Source organism: Taudactylus pleione, unplaced genomic scaffold (genome assembly GCF_031769625.1).
Source record: "Taudactylus pleione unplaced genomic scaffold, aTauple2 ptg000044l, whole genome shotgun sequence".
NCBI lineage: Eukaryota > Metazoa > Chordata > Amphibia > Anura > Myobatrachidae > Taudactylus > Taudactylus pleione.
In genome coordinates, this window is record NW_028284446.1 from 984,190 (window position 1) to 1,005,686 (window position 21,497).

The 21,497-nt window shown below is 48.0% G+C and overlaps 1 protein-coding gene across 2 annotated transcripts in view; it reads right to left on the reverse strand.

Moving 5' to 3' along the window:
* The window catches only part of CERS1 (ceramide synthase 1), a 54,670-nt gene that overhangs the window by 19,200 nt on the left and 13,973 nt on the right, over nucleotides 1-21,497 (reverse strand). The window contains exon 1 of one of the 2 annotated variants that reach the window (XM_088460295.1): nucleotides 2,356-2,698. The exons of the other annotated variant lie outside the window; for it this stretch is intronic. Within the exon in view, the coding sequence (XP_088316421.1) occupies nucleotides 2,356-2,598 (243 nt within the window). The 5' untranslated portion in view covers nucleotides 2,599-2,698. Of the gene's footprint in view, nucleotides 1-2,355; nucleotides 2,699-21,497 lie in introns of those variants that run through there. 2 annotated transcript variants of the gene reach the window in all.

The window sequence follows — 21,497 nt, forward strand, 5'->3', positions numbered from 1 at the left end:
GACCTGCTGGCTAATGTGGTGCTTGTGAATCAATACATTAGGCCTAACACTGTTTAGTAGTTGTTGTATGTTAAAAATAGAAAGAGTATTGGAAAAAAAAGAATCAAAGTAAAATAAACATATTCATGTTTCCAGAAATATATTTTAAATATTTCTAAATGTTTGGTGGTAAAGTTGTAAGTTAACAAAATAATACAATAATAATAAAAAAATACATCAAAAGTAACACATTGGGCCAAAAAAAACCCGGCCAATGTAATAGAATCCGAGAACATGCAAACTCGCATGTTTTTAAACTCAAAAAACTCTCATGATTTAAACTCTGATCCAGATGTTTTCCCATTTTGAAAATACAACTTGACCAGTGTGATAGGGTGAGAGTTTACTGCTATTTAACTCTCACATTTTCTAAACTCTCACCCTATGGGGCCTATTCATCAACACTAAAATAACGGTTTTAAGGACATATATATATATATATAGTGTTCGCAAATACGCGCTATAGCGCGTATTTTACCCGGTTTTAAGGACTGGGGACTCACTTTTATAAAAGAGGTGGGTCCCCGGGGACGCGCTATGCCGCTGTCAATCCCCGTCAGGCTGTCAGGGATTGGCCGCGGCACAGCGCGTCTCCGGAGACACGACCCAGTCACCCTGCACACATAGCTAAAAGCACCGCTGTCAATCAAATAGGCGCTGGTCGTGAGCCAATTGGAGCTCGCAGACCGGCAGCCAATCAGCAGTGGCTACCGGTCCGCGAGCTCTGATTTGCTCACGCGCGGCGCCAGGTTTGTATGACAGCTGCTCTGAGTGCCGTGGGCTGGTGCGGCTGCCTGCTGATGCGGGGGGCAAAAAGTGAGGAGGAATGTGCCGGGCCCCTGGCGTGAGAACTGTTCCCGGCGCCCACCCCTTGCGTGAGGACTGGTCCCGGTGCCCCCCCCCCCCCTGCGTGAGGACTGGTCCCGGCGCCCCCCCCCCCCCCCCTGCATGAGGACTGGTCCCAGCGCCCCCCCCCCTGCGTGAGGACTGGTCCTGGCGCCCCCCCCTGCGTGAGGACTGGTCCCAGCGGCCTCCCGCATGAACACTGCGCCTGGACCTGGAGGCCCACCTAGATCGAATACTGCGCCTAACCCCGGCGTGAACTCTCCGGCCCCCAGATTTGAAGGTACTTCTTTTTGTTAATGATGCAGGGAGGGGTTGTTGTTAATACAGGGAGTAGTGGGGGGGTTGTTATTAATGCAGGGAGTAGTGCGGGGGTTGTTATTAATGCAGGGAGTAGTCAGGGGGTTGTTATTAATGCAGGGAGTAGTGGGGGGGATGTTAGTAATGCTGGGAGTAGTGAGGGGAGTGTTATTAATGCTGGGAGTAGTGGGGGGGTTAGTGATGCGGGGAGTAGTGGGGGGATGTTAGTGATGCTGGGAGTAGTGGGGGGGTGTTATTAATGCTGGGAGTCGTGGGGCGATGTTATTAATGCTGGGAGTAGTGGGAGGGTTAGTGATGCTGGGAGTAGTGAGGGGGATGCTAGTGATGCTGGGAGTAGTGGGGGGGTTAGTGATGCTGGGAGTAGTGGGGGGGGTTGTTAGTGATGCTGGGAGTAGTGGGGATGCTAGTGATGCTGGGAGTAGTGGGGGGGTTAGTGATGCTGGGAGTAGTGGAGGGAGTTGTTAGTGATGCTGGGAGTAGTGAGGGGGATGCTAGTGATGCTGGGAGTAGTGGGGGGGTTGTTATTAATGCAGGGAGTAGTGCGGGTTTGTTATTAATGCAGGGAGTGGAGGGGGGTTGTTATTAATGCAGGGAGTAGTCAGGGGGTTGTTATTAATGCAGGGAGTAGTGGGGGGGATGTTAGTAATGCTGGGAGTAGTGAGGGGAGTGTTATTAATGCTGGGAGTAGTGGGGGGTTAGTGATGCTGGGAGTAGTGGGGGGATGTTAGTGATGCTGGGAGTAGTGGGGGGGTGTTATTAATGCTGGGAGTAGTGGGGGGATGTTAGTGATGCTGGGAGTAGTGGGGGGGTTAGTGATGCTGGGTGTAGTGGGGGGATGTTAGTGATGCTGGGAGTAGTGGAGAAGGGGGGGTTGTTAGTGGTGCTGGCAGTAGTGGGGGAAGTCCCATGGGTTGCCCCCATTGATGTGCAGCCTCTGCTTCCTATAAATGGGCTCTTTGAATATATATCATCATTCCGATCGGACCCAGAAAAGGTCAGGTAGGACCCCAATTTAATAAAGTGAGGGGTCCCTGGGACCCACATTTTTTTTGGCTCACCGCGATCACTGTATATATATATATATATATATATATATATATATACATACATACACACACACATATTAAAAATTACAATAACATAGTCACTTACCTTCATCTTAAGGCTTGGACATACACTCTTCAGCTGGACCACTAAGGAGGAGGAGTGTGCCGCGAGGGGGGGAGGGGGCGCAGAGGTGCTGAGAGAGGAGGGAGGGGTCGGAGGTTGCATGTGGGGGAGAGGTCGGAGGTGCCGCGAGGGAGGGGGTTGGAGGTTGCATGTGGGGGAGGGGTCGGAGGTGCCGCATGGGGGAGAGGTCGGAGGTGCCGCGAAGGAGGTGGTTGGAGGTGCCATGAGGGGTGGAGGGGTCGGGGATGCTGCGAGGGAGTAGTTGAACAACAGGGGATGATGGGAGAGGAGAGGAAGAGGAAGGAAGCAGGAGGGACCCAGGAGGAGGAGGAGCACTGGCTCCTGCGTGTCACGTGAGCCAGTGTTTGACTGGGAAAGATTGTCAGTGGGCGGGGCTTCGGCTGGACGGCTGCTGTCACAGGCAACACAGCATCTGTTTTAAGAGGTACTGCTGCTCTGTTTTTTGTGGTCCTGATTCTCGGGGCACCTCTGATCCTTGGGGCCTGGTATGGGTGTGTCCCCCTGTCGCCGGGCCTGGTCGCCACCACTGCTTTCACCCCGATGCACCAAAGACTCACATACTGAGGGCCTGAGTCAGAGGTGCGCGATATTGCAGCTGCGACATGTGCAGAAATGTATTTTATTTAAAATAAACTATTCTATGTCACGCGACTAGCAGCACTACAGATATCCATATTATGTGTTCTGCATGGCGAGTTCCTTGCTGCATATGCGTGTTGGAGTTGGTACTCTGGTACTTAAAAAACGTAAATATGAGTGGGAGGTATGGGAAAATACATAGCTTATGTTCAAGCCCGGTCTGTAAACTATTCTTATCCGAATTGCCAAGTCAATCGATTCAAAGGTTTGTCTGTGATTAAAAAACAGAAGCTAGATAGCGCTAACAGATAATTATTTTAATAATGACAATAAATAAAAAACAATACATGAAAAATCAACAGTCGGCCGATGTTGAAAAAAATAGTCCCAAGAGAATAAAAAAATAAGACTCAATATCGATATTGTAATTTTCAGCATAGGGTATAGAAATTAATCAGTGTCCTTTGCCTATATAGACAATTTTGTTCCTTCTGTTTCTTAGCTATATGCTGAGGATTAAGAAGGCGGAGAAACGAGTTAAGGGACTGCACAACAATTGAATCAACTGGTCAGTATTAATCTATTTAATATACTTCCAGGAGCATTGTAAGTACAGGCTTTAAAATCTACAGCGGAGCAGTTTTCTGTCAGCGCTCATATGTGCACTGCTGTGGAGCAAGGTATTTGCTGCATGTGACTCATTACCTTTTCAACTAACCATGCGGACACAAACTAACAACTGACGAGCTTATGACTGCACTTACCTCCAGCTGACAATTTGAGCTGCTTATCTTACCGCTGGAATCCTGTTTGCATGCATTTAAAACTGCTGTCTCTTTGCCTGTTCTGATTGCTTGCTTATTTCACTATATATATAAGCAATTTTTAAACCAAGCCTAATGAATCCTTTCTGTTCTCTGCTTAACTGACATGTTTATAATGTATTATAAACATTGCTGTTGGAGATCTACTTGGCATATATCTAAGAAACAGAAGGAACAAAATTGGATACTGATTAATTTCTATACCGTATGCTGAAAATTACAATATCGATATTGAGTCTTATTTTTTTATTCTCTTGGGACTATTTTTTTATATTTTTTTCAACATCGGCCGACTGTTGATTTTTCATGTATTGATTTTTATTTATTGTCATTATTAAAATAATTATCTGGTAGCGCTGTCTAGCTTCTGTTTTTTATTGTTTGTTTATAGGTCTAGAGCATATACCTATTTTTGATAGCAGCTATAGATTATTTCATCTATTTTTACTATATTGCCTATGTATATTCATTGATTAGTGTGCTCTACCCCCCCCTTTTTTGTCTGTGATTAAGCAACAAACATAAAATGTTTCATTTTCATATAGTAGTAAGGATTATAGAAAATAATCCAGCATTCTTTGCTGCAAAGAGCCAACATTTGCAACAGTTACAGACAGTATATTAATAATACATCCCTCCTGAAGAACAGATGGACAAAATCAGCAGCAGCTCCTGCCCTCTTACCTGAGGGGTGCTGCCGCTGGCTGGCCAGGTACCCGGCACCTGTGCTATAGGTCTGGCAGGCGCAGGGACCAGCACATGCGCATAAGCGGCGGTGGCGCTGCACATGCACATAACACTAGCTTCTGGGGGCTGCATTGACTGCAGACCTGAGAAGCCATGTAGGGCTGCCCGAAAGGCAGAGCAGTGGAAGCCGCCCTCTGCTAAACGCAGCCCGGACTGGCAGTCCCAGGGGGAGAAGACATCTGCCCTGGGGCTGCATGTCCTGTGTGTGACTGGCAGGTGGCGCTTCCAATGGGAAGCCACCTCCAGTCACAGTGTAGCCAGTGAAGTGGCTGATTATACTGGTGGGGGCTGCAGTCCCGCAGCCCATAAGTAAAATCCGCCACTGGTCAAAATAGTAAATTGTACAGCTATGAATATCACAGTTTAAATACACAGAGTAACTTGTTATTACCGTGACAAGACACAAAAGCAAAAAAAATTCAGTTTTATTCCTTCAATGTCAGTATTAGTAGGAGATAGATGTATGTGTTCTTTATTTATTACCAGTTATTTATATAGCGCACACATATTCCGCAGCGTTTTACAGAGAATATTTGCCCAATCACATCAGTCCCTGTCCCAGTCACATGCTCACACACACAAGAGGGTTAATTTTGTTGGGAGCCAATTAACCTACCAGTATATTTTTGGAGTGTGGGAGGAAACCGGAGCAAACCCACGCAAACACAGGGAAAATATATGGGGATCACTACTGGGGGGCTGAATATGGGGGATCATTACTGGGGGCACTGTATAAGGGGAACTAATGGCGGGCTGCATAAGGGGGGACTACTACAGGGGGAACTGTGTAAGGGGGACTGTATATGGTGGATCACTATTGGGGCCTGTATAAGGGGAACTAATCGGGGGCTGCATAAGGGGGACCACTACTGGGGGTACTGTATAAGGGGCACTACTGGGGGTTTGCATAAGAGGGACCACTACTGGGGGCATTGTATATTGGGGGTACTACTGTATATAAGAGGTACTACTGGGGGCTTCCATAAGGGGGACGACTACTAGGGGCACTGCATAGGTGGGACTGTATAAGGGCCACTGCATTAAGGTGCAAATGGAAAGAAATGTTCCCAGTGACAAGAAAGGGGTGTGTCATGTTGACACGCCCCATTTCTCAGTGGCCACGCTCCTTGTGACCACGCCCATTTTTCACCGCGCGTGCACATAGTGGGGGGGGGGGGGCTCCTTTTTCAAATTTGCCCTGGGCTCCAAATACCCTACTTACACCACTGGAGTTAGCACTGGGAACCCTAGAAATGTATTGACACTGGGAAATACTAGAAATGAGATGGTTGCTGGAGATGATTCAGATGCAGGCTTGCTCCGAGAAACACAGGGAAAGTAGACACAGGGGTGCACTGAAAAGTACTGGAGATCCAGACGCAGACTTGCTCTGAGAAACACAGGGAATGTAGACACAGGGTTGTATTGTAGATCCAGACACGGAACACAATTAACTCAGACACAGGTGAGTGAACTTGATACACTGTAGAAACCAGCACGGAGGATAATAACTGCAGGGAACTCAGACGCAGGTGAGTGAACTTGTTACACTGTAGAAACAATCAGGGGAATAACGGAAGGTGCTTTGTGAATCCAGACACAGAGAACTGAAACTAATGCTTGGGAATGGTACGGGAGGAGATACAGAAAACTTGGTAAATGAGCCAGAGCTGGGTAAACACAAAAGGATTAACTGAAGCAAAACTTGAGGTAAAACTGGAGTTTCAGCACAGAGCCAGACGCTGACATGTACACAGGAGAGTAGATGCTGATTAGTGCTGAAATAGTTAAACTGGTGTTTCCACACAGAGCCAGGCGCTGACATGTACACAGGAGAATTAGATACTGAGTAGTGCTGGAGTTTCAGCACTGAGACAAGTATAGAAGAAATCACTGGAGAAGTCTGATCCTGGGAAACACTGGAAGAATTACTGGAAAAATAAAAACAGAATAAAGCTAGAAGCGACTCCAGATGCTGGGAAATAATACTGGTAGGAAAAGAACGTGGAACTTGGAAAGCTGCAACAGCTAGTAAACACAGTCACTGGAGAAGCCAAGTTGAACAGCAGCTTCCTGTTCCTGAAGTCAGGATAAATACCCTTAGGTAACTGGTCATTGGATCAGCTGAGTGACCACAGGACTACCATTGGGAGAGATTAGTCAGGTGATATGGATCAACATGGCTATGCCCATGACCGCCACCACAGGAACCAGGACGCACGCACAGAGGCCCTGATTCAGAGCCGGACGCTCTGACAGAGCGCTCGCTCTGAATCAGGGCCGGCCCCCTTACTATGTGGAGCGGCCTCCTGGCCGCTCGCATAGCTGTGGGTGACCACCCACAGCTATAGCGAGCGGCCAAAATGATGGTCGCGATGGTCAAGACCATCGCGACCATTGGGCTTGCGACGAGACCGTGCGGCAGGCTCTCGCTGCCGCAAGCCCTGGAGTGCTTTTGGCTCTATCAGAGCCAAAAGCACTCCCACTGACATCACTAGTGAAGTCAGTGGGGCCGGCCCCAGACGGTAGGCGTTCCCATGGGGACGCCTCCGTCTGGGCAGCCACGCCCACCAAAGGGGGCGTGCTGTCAATCAACATCGACAGCACGCCCCCTTTGGTGCGAGACCCATAATGACGGCTTGCGGGTCTGAATCAGGCCCAGAAGCCCTAGCAGACCCTGTGGAGAATACTTAGCCACCACTCACTTCCACTCCTAGCAACTGAACACCTAAGCCCAAGGACGCCTGTGCAGACGTGAGAAGCCACCAATCCCAGACCGCATCCTGACACATGCACAGACTGAAAACATCAGCCACTATCTTGCAGCATCGACTAAGCATGTACCTCTGAATCAGGCCCAGGACGTATGTGTCCTAGTGTCTGTGTATTAGTATAAGTTAGGATTTATGAAATTTGATGTGTGTATAAGGAGGAGGTGGGATATATATGGCCTGATGTCTATGTGTATACATGAGTGGGGTGTACAGTATGTGTCCTTTGAATTAGGAGGAAGTAGGGTTAAGGACAGCCATCGAATGGATTGTGCCATTGGTGCTTTACATTGATGTCAGAAATCCATCAATGGAAAACTATTAATGATTTAAACCATTGTTGCCAACACTACCATGGGGCAGGTGAATACGGTGGGCTTTACAGGGAGGAAGGCGGGTTAAGCGGTGCAATCAGGGGATAGGGATAAGCACCATGTAGTTGGGGAACAAAAACATTGCAGCATCAAAGGTGGAGAAACATCCATTCTCCACCATCGATGGTTGCTATCCATCGAAGGCCATCAGCAAGTTGGGTTTATATGTCATAGGGGTCCACTTATCATCCCTTAATTTCCCGCTGCACATGCAGAAACGCTAGTTTCTGCATATTTAAGGTAATTGGCCATTCATCATCAGGGGTCTGATAGGACCACCTGATATTCAGCAAACTCTGAAAATGGAGTTTGCCTGTGAGAACGCAATCTTCAGATGACGCTTGTTCTTGGAGCCCCACTCCTTCCTATGCTAAGGAATTCTGGGGTTGCGAAGAGGGATCCGTGCGGTTCCTTCTGCTGCCTCCTCACTGCCTCCCCAGCGGCTATGTGCATGCACGACCTTCGGTTACACATGCGCACAAGCCAGCGACAGGGACAGGTAAGTAAACGCGTGGTAAGTAAAAGAGGTACTAAACGCGTGGACAACTGCTTTTCGGAGCAGCTGTATGTGTGGGGGGTTGCCTTGAATACTGATGGACACCTTGGATGTGTCATGTGACCAGGAAGTGCACTGCAGTGTCTAGAGATCAGAGCTCAGTCAGCAGAAGCAAGAGAAGTCAGTGATCCAGGTAGGAGAATAAATGGACACTGAGGAGTCTATTCATCAAAACTAAAATTTATGCAGTGGTAATTAGGTTTAGAACTCGCATTGAGTTCTACCTAATTAACGGAGCAATTCATCGTGGTTCATGTACAAAAGTATCTCTACCCAAAAAACTGTCGTTTCTGCGTAGACAGTTTTTTGGAAAAGAGATACTATTCTCCTGCAGCCCTGGGCTCCCCGCACAGTTGACTGCTGTTCTTTCCAGCCCCCTCGTTCCCCACACAGCTGACTGCACCTCAGGAACAACCAATCCCCATCCGTCAGTCGGCCCGGCTGTCATAGAGATGCTTCTGCTGCTGATCTGCCAGTGATGGCTCCTGCCCCCCTGCATCCTGTGTCCCTGCTCCTCAGAGACACCTTCCCGTCCAGGTCTGTCCCCTGCCAGTGGGTCAGGCCGGCTCCCCTCGCTGCTCACTCGATCCAATGTGCCACCCACATCCTTTGATCCCAGCACCCCACTAACACCCCCACCCAGGGCCGGATTGATGGCCACATGGGCCTGGAGCTGAAAATGACCAAAGGGCCTATTATGAGAAGCAGAGGAGGCGTGACCAGTGCTGTGTGGGTGTGGCCAGTGCCATGTGGGCGTGTACCCCCTATACTCTCTGCTCCAATGTCTCCCTAAATATGTAAAAGGAAAAAAATCCTTCATTTTGTGAGGTAAATAGAAATACAATTTTACTACTTATGATTTATGGCCGACTGTGTGGAGAGCAGATTGAGAATCAACATCATGTTGTCATGACTATGGGCCTATTTTTATGTGGAGGCCTGGAGCTGTAGCTCCATCCGCCCCATTGTTAATCTGGCCCTGCCCCCACCCCCCTTTGCCCGGCTGTCATATACGTGTTGCAGGATGGAGGCTGCATACTGCGGGCAGGAGCTGTGCAGAGGGGGCTGCAGACTCTGGCCCCTGAGCTCTGGACCAAAAATCCCTTTCCCACAAAAGCTGTAGTGTAAAAGCCAGATTGTGAAGCCTATCCGCCGGGATCCCTTTCACAGCTGACTGCTGATCTGACAGCTGACGGCTGCCTCCCCCATTCCACCGGCTACCCGCACAGCTAACGGCTGCCTTCCCCCCGCCCCACCCCCGAACAGTTAACGGCTGCCTCCCCCGTTCCCTCGGCTACCCGTTTGGTTGACAGCTGCCTCCCCCATTCCCTTCCCACGGCAACCCGCTTGACAGACGGCTGCCTCCCCCGCGCTGCTGTCTGATACCTCTTCCACCCCGCGCTACCCGCAAGTCTGCCTGATGCATCATGCTGCCTTCCACCTGGGCTCCCTGCACAGTGATTCTGCCGGCCGTCTACTCTAAGTTTGCAGGGGCAACGTGCAGCAGTCATCAGGCCGGGATCTGTCCCACTTCCCCAGTGGCCCCACACCCTACGATGTACTCGGTTTACCCCTCCACCGCCACTCCATCAACTTTATTCCTAAAGGTAAGCGAGCGGGTCTGCTCCATACACTTTATCACCAGCGCTAAAGTGTATGGTATGGAGAGGTGTAGGCACCAGAAAGGGATCTGAAAAGATCCCTTTCCTGCACAAGCTACTGTGTAGACGGCAGTTTGTGTACACTATTGGGGGCTATACGCCACCCGAGAGTGGCGTATAGTTACACCATCAAATTCTGAAAATACATAATTTTCGGAATTTGACGAATAGCCTATTTTCCATATCTCCATACTAATGTATGGGGAGTGTGGAAATTAACACAGGCGGACTTAACCAGGAGATATCAGTGTTATCTCTTGTGTTAAGTGTCTTCATGAATACTAAAATAACGGTAATTAAGGAAATGTCCTTAAAAACGTCATTTAAGTGTTGATGAATAGGCCCCATAGGGTGAGAGTTTAGAAAATGTGAGAGTTTAGCAGTAAACTCTCACCCTATCACATTAGTCAAGTTGTATTTTCAATATGGGATATGATGAATAGGCCCCTGAAGCTTAGTGTAGTAAGGGGAGAGTTAAACCCCTTTTACACCAGAGCTAAAACCCGGGTTAATGCAGGGTTAACCCCTGCAGTACCTTGATGTAAAAGGGAAAAGGGTTGGATTGCCGGGTCGGCGCCGACTCGGGAAATATCCTGGATCGGCGCCGGGTAAATTCCGGTTCTGATCCAGATTGGAACCCTGTTCCAATCTCCGGAATTTCGGTATAAAAGTGATATTACAGTGAGTAGGGGGTGAGAGAGGCTCCCAGCACTCAGACCCATCTCCATGTGTGTCTCCCCAGCCATTGACCTCACTGCAGGTCACTGCATTACAGATATTTTTCAGTGATTTGCAGATCATTTTCAGGAAACACAGATCTGCCAATCATTTCACTAGTAATTGCCGGCAAATCGGCTGATCGTTACGGTGAATTCCAACTTTGGATAAGCTGATTTACTGATTCCAATAACTTTTTGGTCAAATCGGCGATTTGTGTATTTCCCCAGTCATCTGCAAAATGAGGAATTGTACCCCTATCCATTGCAGATGTATAGGGGCCTTTAGACAGTCATTAGATCAACACCAGAAGGTCGACAGTCAGTGGGTCGACAGGGTTACAAGATTGCCAGGTAATTGGTCGACAATGATTTAGTATACCTCCTAACATTTTGGCCCCCTAAAAAGGGGACAGGTATTTGTTGAAAGGGGCGGAGTCTCTGGAAAATGGGGCGGAGTCCCGCTGCTTCCCCCATTTACGTCACTACGGGGCATGCCCAGCACTCTCTGAGATGCTGGGCAGCCCCCAGGCTCTCCGTACACTGGTGAACACTAAACAGATGTTGTGCGCATGTGCACGGCATCTATTCTCCTCCTGCTTACCCACTGCTCTGCTATGTTCTCCCCACAACTTCCCCCCCACCGCGATACACTTAGGCCCGCGGGTGGGACAGCGGGACAGTCCCAGAAAAACGGGACTGGCCCGCTTGATGCAGGACAGTTATGAGGTATGGATTTAGTTAAAAGGTCAACAGGGTTAAAAGATTGACATTCAAATGGTTGACTCAAAAAATTTCGACACATGATTTAGCCTAACCCTAAGCCTAAACCTAACCCTAAAAATCATGCAAAACCATGTGTCAACCTTTTTTTTGTCACCCTTTTGAATGTCAACCTTTTAACCCTGCCAACCTATTGACGGTCTTCCATTTTAGTGTAGACCAACCATACTGTTTGAAAAAGCCAGCACTGTGCAGGAGAGAATATTTCCAGCTCAATATTTACCATGATTTGAGCAAAGCAGATAAGATTTTCTTCTTTTGCTTATCACATTAATTCCTCCCAGAACTTTTTCTTTTAGTTTGGGTTATACTTTTACTGTCAAACTTTTGACCTATATCCCATTACAAAGCTATCCAGAGTATGTGGGAAGTGGCTGATTGCATGGGCTGAGGAGTTATATAATACATTACATTTGTTCAGGCTAACACTGCACTATGCATCTACCTGCATGCTTTATATCTATTGATCTATACCTTACTTGCCTACCTTAAAGGACAAACATCCAGGAGATCCTTTAGGGGAGGTGGCATGATTTGTACTATCACAGCACAGCTCCCTGCTTCAAAGTGCCATGAATCACATCACCAAGCAGCAGGGGTAGGGGCAGATGTCATTCAACTCACATCGCTACATCATGTCCCCATCCTACCCATTTGAATGGGGATATGGACAGGATCTGGAAGCGTGGACTATCTAGGGGAGTCCAGGAATACTCACCTAAATTCTAGAGTTTCCCAGACGTTCTGGCAGAGTAGGCAAGTGACCAAACTTGAGGTTCACAGCACAAAGAGGTGATGAAGATCTATGTTTAACAATGTCGATATAATAATTGTCGACATTGGCCCTCATTCAGAGCCGTTCGCTATTTGCGGTCGTTCGTTCAAAAACAAGGAGTGGCTATTCAAATGATCCGTTCGCAAATTGCAGTCTGTTCACACCTCTAAGTCTGAACGAGCGAGCAAAACATACGCTCGTTTATTTGATAAAAACGCCCCCTTGCCGCTCGCACCATACGTCATGTCCGCTATTTATTTGATTAATCGAGTACATCGTACAGCGTATGAACTGCTCGCTATTCTTGTGGTTGGTTTTTTCAACCGCTATTTTGCGAGCAGTTCTGAGTTTAAAAAAACCAAGTGACGTGGTCAATGACGCTGCTGGATTAATTATGCACACCCTTAAGACGCCCGTTTTGACCTTTAAGCACGCCTGCGTTCGAATTCCACTCCCCCGTTTTCAAGCACCTTCCCTTGTTACCACCCACATACGCCTCATTCTGTCACTCAAAATAGCAGGCACTCGCTATATAGCGTACAAACGATTTTCGGCCGCACTGACTGGTTCGCGCATGCGTACTAAAAACCGTACGCATGCGCAGATGTGCGAACATCGCTCGGAACGAGCGTACTGCCGCTAACGAGCGGCTCTGAATGAGGGCCATTGTCGTGTTGATATTATGAATGTTGATACTGTCGATCTTTTAACTGCATCCCGACTAGGACATACATCACTAATGATATAATAGCATTCTATGAGGCTTTACCAAAGATTATACGGATACTATTTTATTTGTAATGCCCACTCCTTTGTACAAAAAAACAACTCTGCACAGCTAAGAGTTGCTATGGAGACACAGAATAATGCTCATGTTGCTATGGGAAACCGTTCTGCAGCTGCAACCATTCAGTATCCTCCCACCCTCTTCTTTTCCAGTTTCCTCTTTTGAAATTCATCCCCACCGCCTCTCATTTTGGCTGGAGGTTAAAATCGTGTTCTGCTGCTGTACATAGAAATTCTGCAGAGAAGACAGGAACTAACAATTTTTTTTTGTATTCAGAAAATCCATAGAAGTAGCAAAAGGGAATTGACATGCCCTACTTTTAAATGGACTACTAAATAATAAAAAATAAAATTAGATATTTTTATTATTTTTCTGTAACTAATGGACAGATAATTAAATTGTTTATCAGTGGCGTAACTAGAGTATTTGGAACCCAGGGCAAATAGAAAAATGGAGCCCCCCCTCTATGGTCACAAGGGGCGTGGCCACTGAAAAATGGGGCGTGGCAACATGACACACCCCTTTCTTGTCACTGGGAACATTTCTTTCCATATGCACCTTAATGCAGTCTCCCCTATGCAGTACCCCTAGTAGTGGTCCCTCTTATGCAGGCCCCAGTAGTGCCCTTATACAGTAGCCCCAGTATGCAATGCCCCCAGTAGTGGTCCTTCTTATGCAGGCCCCCAGTACTGCCCCTTATATATTACCCCCAGTAGTGGTCCCCCTTATGTAGGCCCCAATAGTGATCCCTCATATGCAGTGCCCCTTACACAGTGCCCCCAGGAGTGATTCCCCCTTATGCAAGACACCAGTAGTTGTCCCCCTTATGCAGGTCCCCAGTAGTTCTCCCCCCTATACAGTGCCCCCTGTAGTGGTTCCCCCTTTTCAGTGTCCCCTGTAGTGGTCCCTCCTGTGCAGTGCCCCCAGTAATAAGCTCCTTATATAGTGTCCCCAGTAGTAGTTACCCCCTTTACAGTGTTCTTTATATAGTTCCCCCGGTAGTAGTCCCCCTCGATGCAGTGCTCCCAGTAGTAGTCCCCCCCAGTAGTGGACCCCATGATGCAGTGCCCCAAGTAGTAGTCCCCAGTAGTTGTCCCCCCAATGCAGTGACCCCAGTAGTAGTCCCCCCCCAGTGCAGTGCCACCAGTAGTAGTCCCCCCCGAAGCAGTGCCCCCATTTGTAGTCCCCTCCTTAGTAGTAGTCACCAGTAGTGGTTCACACCCCCCCCTGCGATGCAGCGCCCACAGTAGCCAGTAGTGGTGCCTCCCCCTACCAGCAGACACACACATAAAAAAAAAAAAGAAGAAAAAAAAACACTTACTTGAATCCCCGCTCCTGCTCCTGTCGCAGCCATCAGCTCCTCTGTCCTCCCGGGCCGGCCCGCTCTGCATTATGGGAGAGATATCATGACGTCTCTCCCATCACCCACTGCAGGAGCTGGAAGATGGAGCTCATGAGTGAGCTCCAGCCCGGCTTCGGCAGTCGGCGCAGCAGTCAATGAGATCCTGTCTGATCTCATTGACTGCTAATCAGTGGCGGGCACCGGCACGGACTAGGAGGTCCGTTGCCCGGAGTGCAGCCCTGCTCCCTGCCTGAGCCCGCCCTCTACTCTCCCGCTAGCCCTATTGAGTAAGCGCTCAGGGGGAGGGAAGGGGTGCAGCCATGCAGCACAGGACGGCGCTGGGCACATGGAAGCCTAGCGCCGGTCCTGCTGCTAATTAAAACAAACACACGGCTGGCGGCTGTCTATTTGTTACTGTGTGTAGTGCTGGACCGTGGCCAGCGGCGCCCCCCGAGTGCCAAAAAAAAATTAATGAATGAATCAGTGTGTTTTTTTGTGTGTGTGTGCGCGTTAGCCACAATTATCACCAGCAGCAAAGCTGCGCAGGGGTGCTGCCTGTGTCGTTTATCAAGGGGCTGCTGCCTCATTCAGGGGGCTCTCCCCACCAAGTGCAAAAAATATATATATTTCTGTGTGTGTGTGCGCGTTAGCCACACTTATCACCAGCAGCGTAGCTGTGCAGGGTGTGCTGCCTGTGGCTGCACCAATTATCAAGTATCAACTCTTCTTACTTCAGCCAGTGGCAGCGCCAACTATCAATTTTCAGCCTATGGCTGCACCAATTATCAAGTATCAACTCTTCTTACTTCAGCCAGTAGCTGCACCAATTATCAAGTATCAACTCTTCTTACTTCAGCCTATGGCTGTACCAATTATCAAGTATCAACTCTTCTTACTTCAGCCTATGGCTGCACCAATTATCAAGTATCAACTCTTCTTACTTCAGCCTATGGCTGTACCAATTATCAAGTATCAACTCTTCTTACTTCAGCCAGTGGCTGCGCCAACTATCAATTTTCAGCCTATGGCTGCACCAATTATCAAGTATCAACTCTTCTTACTTCAGCCAGTAGCTGCACCAATTATCAAGTATCAACTCTTCTTACTTCAGCCAGTGGCTGCGCCAATTATCAATTTTCAGCCTATGGCTGCACCAATTATCAAGTATCAACTCTTCTTACTTCAGCCTATGGCTGCACCATTTATCAAGTATCAACTCTTCTTACTTCAGCCAGTGGCTGCGCCAACTATCAAGTATCAACTCTTCTTACTTCAGCCAGTGGCTGCGCCAACTATCAATTTTCAGCCTATGGCTGCACCAATTATCAAGTATCAACTCTTCTTACTTCAGCCAGTAGCTGCGCCAACTATCAAGTATCAACTCTTCTTACTTCAGCCAGTGGCTGCGCCAACTATCAATTTTCAGCCTATGGCTGCACCAATTATCAAGTATCAACTCTTCTTACTTCAGCCAGTAGCTGCACCAATTATCAAGTATCAACTCTTCTTACTTCAGCCAGTGGCTGCACCAATTATCAAGTATCAACTCTTCTTACTTCAGCCAGTAGCTGCACCAATTATCAAGTATCAATTCTTCTTACTTCAGCCAGTGGCTGCGCCAACTATCAATTTTCAGCCTATGGCTGCACCAATTATCAAGTATCAACTCTTCTTACTTCAGCCTATGGCTGCACCAATTATCAAGTATCAACTCTTCTTACTTCAGCCAGTGGCTGCACCAATTATCAAGTATCAACTCTTCTTACTTCAGCCAGTGGCTGCGCCAACTATAAATTTTCAGCCTATGGCTGCACCAATTATCAAGTATCAACTCTTCTTACTTCAGCCTATGGCTGCACCAATTATCAAGTATCAACTCTTCTTACTTCAGCCTATGGCTGCACCAATTATCAAGTATCAACTCTTCTTACTTCAGCCTATGGCTGTACCAATTATCAAGTATCAACTCTTCTTACTTCAGCCAGTGGCTGCGCCAACTATCAATTTTCAGCCTATGGCTGCACCAATTATCAAGTATCAACTCTTCTTACTTCAGCCAGTAGCTGCACCAATTATCAATTTTCAGCCTATGGCTGCACCAATTATCAAGTATCAACTCTTCTTACTTCAGCCTATGGCTGCACCATTTATCAAGTATCAACTCTTCTTACTTCAGCCAGTGGCTGCGCCAACTATCAAGTATCAACTCTTCTTACTTCAGCCAGTGGCTGCGCCAACTATCAATTTTCAGCCTATGGCTGCACCAATTATCAAGTATCAACTCTTCTTACTTCAGCCAGTAGCTGCGCCAACTATCAAGTATCAACTCTTCTTACTTCAGCCAGTGGCTGCACCAATTATCAAGTATCAACTCTTCTTACTTCAGCCAGTAGCTGCACCAATTATCAAGTATCAATTCTTCTTACTTCAGCCAGTGGCTGCGCCAACTATCAATTTTCAGCCTATGGCTGCACCAATTATCAAGTATCAACTCTTCTTACTTCAGCCTATGGCTGCACCAATTATCAAGTATCAACTCTTCTTACTTCAGCCAGTGGCTGCACCAATTATCAAGTATCAACTCTTCTTACTTCAGCCAGTGGCTGCGCCAACTATAAATTTTCAGCCTATGGCTGCACCAATTATCAAGTATCAACTCTTCTTACTTCAGCCTATGGCTGCACCAATTATCAAGTATCAACTCTTCTTACTTCAGCCTATGGCTGCACCAATTATCAAGTATCAACTCTTCTTACTTCAGCCAGGGGCTGCACCAATTATCAAGTATCAACTCTTCTTACTTCAGCCAGTGGCTGCGCCTACTATCAACTATCAATTCTTACTTCAGCCAGTGGCTGTATCAATTATCAGTTATTCAATCCTCAAGGGGTACCCCAACCATCATCTTTGCACAGTCCTCAACTCTATTTATCACTCAGTTTTGATTCTGCCTAGGAATCCTGACAGCCAGCTAGCTGGATGCAACCTTTTGGCCCTTAACAAGATGAAAAAAAATCAATATTGTGAGCTGTCAGGTGGTCAAAATTGACTGGAAACAAGTGGAAATAAATGTTATTGAGGTTAATAATACTGTAGGAACAAAAACAGGCCCACTTTATATGATTTTAGCAAGTTTTTATGATTTTTTTAAGAAAAACTCCAGATCCAAAACCCCCCCAAAAAAAACACGGAAAGGAGGTTTTGGCAAAACCAATCCAGATCCCAAACCAGGGGAGATACAGATCCAAAATCAAAACACAGGGGTCGCGCACATCTCTAATTAGGAGGAGGTGTGAATCCCCGCTCTTGCTCCTGTCGCAGCCATCAGCTCCTCTGTCCTCCCGGGCCGGCCCGCTCTGCATTATGGGAGAGACATCATGACGTCTCTCCCATCACCCACTGCAGGAGCTGGAAGACGGAGCTCATGAGTGAGCTCCAGCCCAGCTCCAGCAGTCGGCGCAGCAGTCAATGAGATCCTGTCTGATCTCATTGACTGCTAATCAGTGGCGGGCACCGGCACGGACTAGGAGGTCCGTTGCCCGGAGTGCAGCCCTGCTCCCTGCGTGAGCCCGCCCTCTACTCTCCCGCTAGCCCTAATGAGTAAGCGCTCAGGGGGAGGGAAGGGGTGCAGCCATGCAGCACAGGACGGCGCTGGGCACATGGAAGCCTAGCGCCGGTCCTGCTGCTAATTAAAACAAACACACAGCCGGCGGCTGGCGGCTGTCTATTTGTTACTGTGTGTAGTGCTGGACCGTGGCCAGCGGCGCCCCCCGAGTGCCAAAAAAAATTAATGAATGAATCAATGTGTTTTTTTGTGTGTGTGTGCGCGTTAGCCACAATTATCACCAGCAGCAAAGCTGCGCAGGGGTGCTGCCTGTGTCGTTTATCAAGGGGCTGCTGCCTCATTCAGGGGGCTCTCCCCACCATGTGCAAAAAATATATATATTTCTGTGTGTGTGTGCGCGTTAGCCACACTTATCACCAGCAGCGTAGCTGTGCAGGGTGTGCTGCCTGTGGCTGCACCAATTATCAAGTATCAACTCTTCTTACTTCAGCCAGTGGATGCGCCAACTATCAATTTTCAGCCTATGACTGCACCAATTATCAAGTATCAACTCTTCTTACTTCAGCCTATGGCTGTACCAATTATCAAGTATCAACTCTTCTTACTTCAGCCAGTGGCTGCGCCAACTATCAAGTATCAACTCTTCTTACTTCAGCCAGTGGCTGCGCCAACTATCAATTTTCAGCCTATGGCTGCACCAATTATTAAGTATCAACTCTTCTTACTTCAGCCAGTAGCTGCACCAATTATCAAGTATCAACTCTTCTTACTTCAGCCAGTGGCTGCGCCAACTATCAATTTTCAGCCTATGGCTGCACCAATTATCAAGTATCAACTCTTCTTACTTCAGCCTATGGCTGCACCATTTATCAAGTATCAACTCTTCTTACTTCAGCCAGTGACTGCGCCAACTATCAAGTATCAACTCTTCTTACTTCAGCCAGTGGCTGCGCCAACTATCAATTTTCAGCCTATGGCTGCACCAATTATCAAGTATCAACTCTTCTTACTTCAGCCAGTAGCTGCACCAATTATCAAGTATCAACTCTTCTTACTTCAGCCAGTGGCTGCACCATTTATCAAGTATCAACTCTTCTTACTTCAGCCAGTGGCTGCGCCAATTATCAAGTATCAACTCTTCTTACTTCAGCCAGTGGCTGCGCCAACTATCAATTTTCAGCCTATGGCTGCACCAATTATCAAGTATCAACTCTTCTTACTTCAGCCAGTGGCTGCACCAATTATCAAGTATCAACTCTTCTTACTTCAGCCAGTGGCTGCACCAATTATCAAGTATCAACTCTTCTTACTTCAGCCAGTGGCTGCACCAATTATCAAGTATCAACTCTTCTTACTTCAGCCAGTGGCTGCGCCAACTATAAATGTTCAGCCTATGGCTGCACCAATTATCAAGTATCAACTCTTCTTACTTCAGCCTATGGCTGCACCAATTATCAAGTATCAACTCTTCTTACTTCAGCCAGTGGCTGCACCAATTATCAAGTATCAACTCTTCTTACTTCAGCCAGTGGCTGCGCCTACTATCAACTATCAATTCTTACTTCAGCCAGTGGCTGTATCAATTATCAGTTATTCAATCCTCAAGGGGTACCCCAACCATCATCTTTGCACAGTCCTCAACTCTATTTATCACTCAGTTTTGATTCTGCCTAGGAATCCTGACAGCCAGCTAGCTGGATGCAACCTTTTGGCCCTTAACAAGATGAAAAAAAATCAATATTGTGAGCTGTCAGGTGGTCAAAATTGACTGGAAACGAGTGGAAATAAATGTTATTGAGGTTAATAATACTGTAGGAACAAAAACAGGCCCACTTTATATGATTTTAGCAAGTGTTTATGATTTTTTTAAGAAAAAATCCAGATCCAAAACCCCCCCAAAAAAAACACGGAAGGGAGGTTTTGGCAAAACCAATCCAAATCCAAAACCAGGGGAGATACAGATCCAAAACCAAAACACGGGGGTCGCGCACATCTCTAATTAGGAGGAGGTGTGAGGTATGTATCCTAATGTCTCTGTATTAGGAGGAGGTGTGATGTATGCATCCTGATGTCTGTGTATTAGGAGGAGGGATAAATGTATCCTGATGTCTCTGTATTAGGAGGGGGTGTGATGTATGTATCCTGATGTCTGTGTATTAGGAGGAGGTGTGTATCCTGATGTATGTATCCTGATGTCTCTGTATTAGGTGGTGGTGTAATGTATGTATGTATCCTGATGTCTCTGTATTAGGAGGTGGTATGATGTATGCAGGGCTGCCGTCAGAAATTGTGGGGCCCAGGGCTGACAAAATTGGCAGGGCCCCCCTTCCCCCACTACCTTATTCCTACCAAAAAAATTTGGCCAAAAAATATCAAGCCTGCCCTCTTATGATGCGTCCAGCCAGCCCCTTTTCTGTGCGTCCAGCCAGCCCCCCTTATGGTCATCCAGCAAGACACCCCTTATGTGCGTCCAGCCAGTCCCCTCTTGTGTACATACAGCCAGCCCCCCTTTATGTGTGTGTCCAGCCTGGCCCCCCTTATGTCTCCAACCAGCCCCCCTCATATGTCCAACCAGTCCCCCTTCTGTGTGTCCAGCCAGCCCCCCTTATGTCTCCAACCAGCCCCCCTCATGTATCCAACCAGCCCCCCTTCTGTGTGTGTCCAGCCAGCCCCCCTTATGTGTCCAGCGAGCCCCCATTATGTGTACAGCCAGCTCCCCTTATGTGTCCGACCAGCCCCCTTTCTATGTGTGTCCAGCCAGGCCCCCTTATGTGTCCAACCAGCCCCCCTTGAGTGTGTGTCCAGCCAGGCCCCCTTATGTGTCCACCGGACCCCTTTCTGTATGTGTCCAGCCAGCCCCTTCTTCTGTGTGTGTCCAGCCAGTCCCCCTTATGTGTCCAGCCAGCCCCCTCTTCTGTGTGTGTCCAGCCAGTCCCCCTCTCCTCCGCTTTCACAAGCACAGCACTTTTAACTCACCATCTGCTGCTGTGCTGTCTCCTCTACTGAATCCTGGCCCCTGAACACTGTCGTGCCTGCACGTGTTCCCAGGTAGCCAGAGCAAGACTGTTAGACCCGCAGTGGGTCCTAGTGCCCGCCGGATCAACTTATGCTGCCCACCCACTAGGCGATTAAACCTAGCGATGGAGCGATAACGACGGTCATTATTGCTCCATCGCTAGGTAATCGCCCGCAAATCGGGCAGTAAAAGGTTAAAAACGACCAGCTATGCGCGCACCCGCTGGTCGTTTTTAACATCAATCATCGTCTGAACATGACGGTCAACCTGACGACCTCCGTCAGGTTGCCATGTTCGGGGATGATTGATCTGCAGCATACACTGAAAGTCTGAACGTTCAGTGTATGCACTTCACCCCGCGGGAGACGACAGCGTCGTAATCGTGCCGTCGTCCCCGCATCGTGTAATGGATGGGCAGCTTTAATCTGACGGAGACAGCAGCAGAAAGGGGGGGTGGAGCGGGCCCTCCCCTTTCTGCCAGGTGTCCAGGCCCGGGACTCCAGTCCCGGCCGTCCCCCCCTGATGGCGGCCCTGGATGTATGTATCCTGATGTCTGTGTATTAGGACAGAAGAGATGGGATGCACATGACCTGATGTATGTATCCTG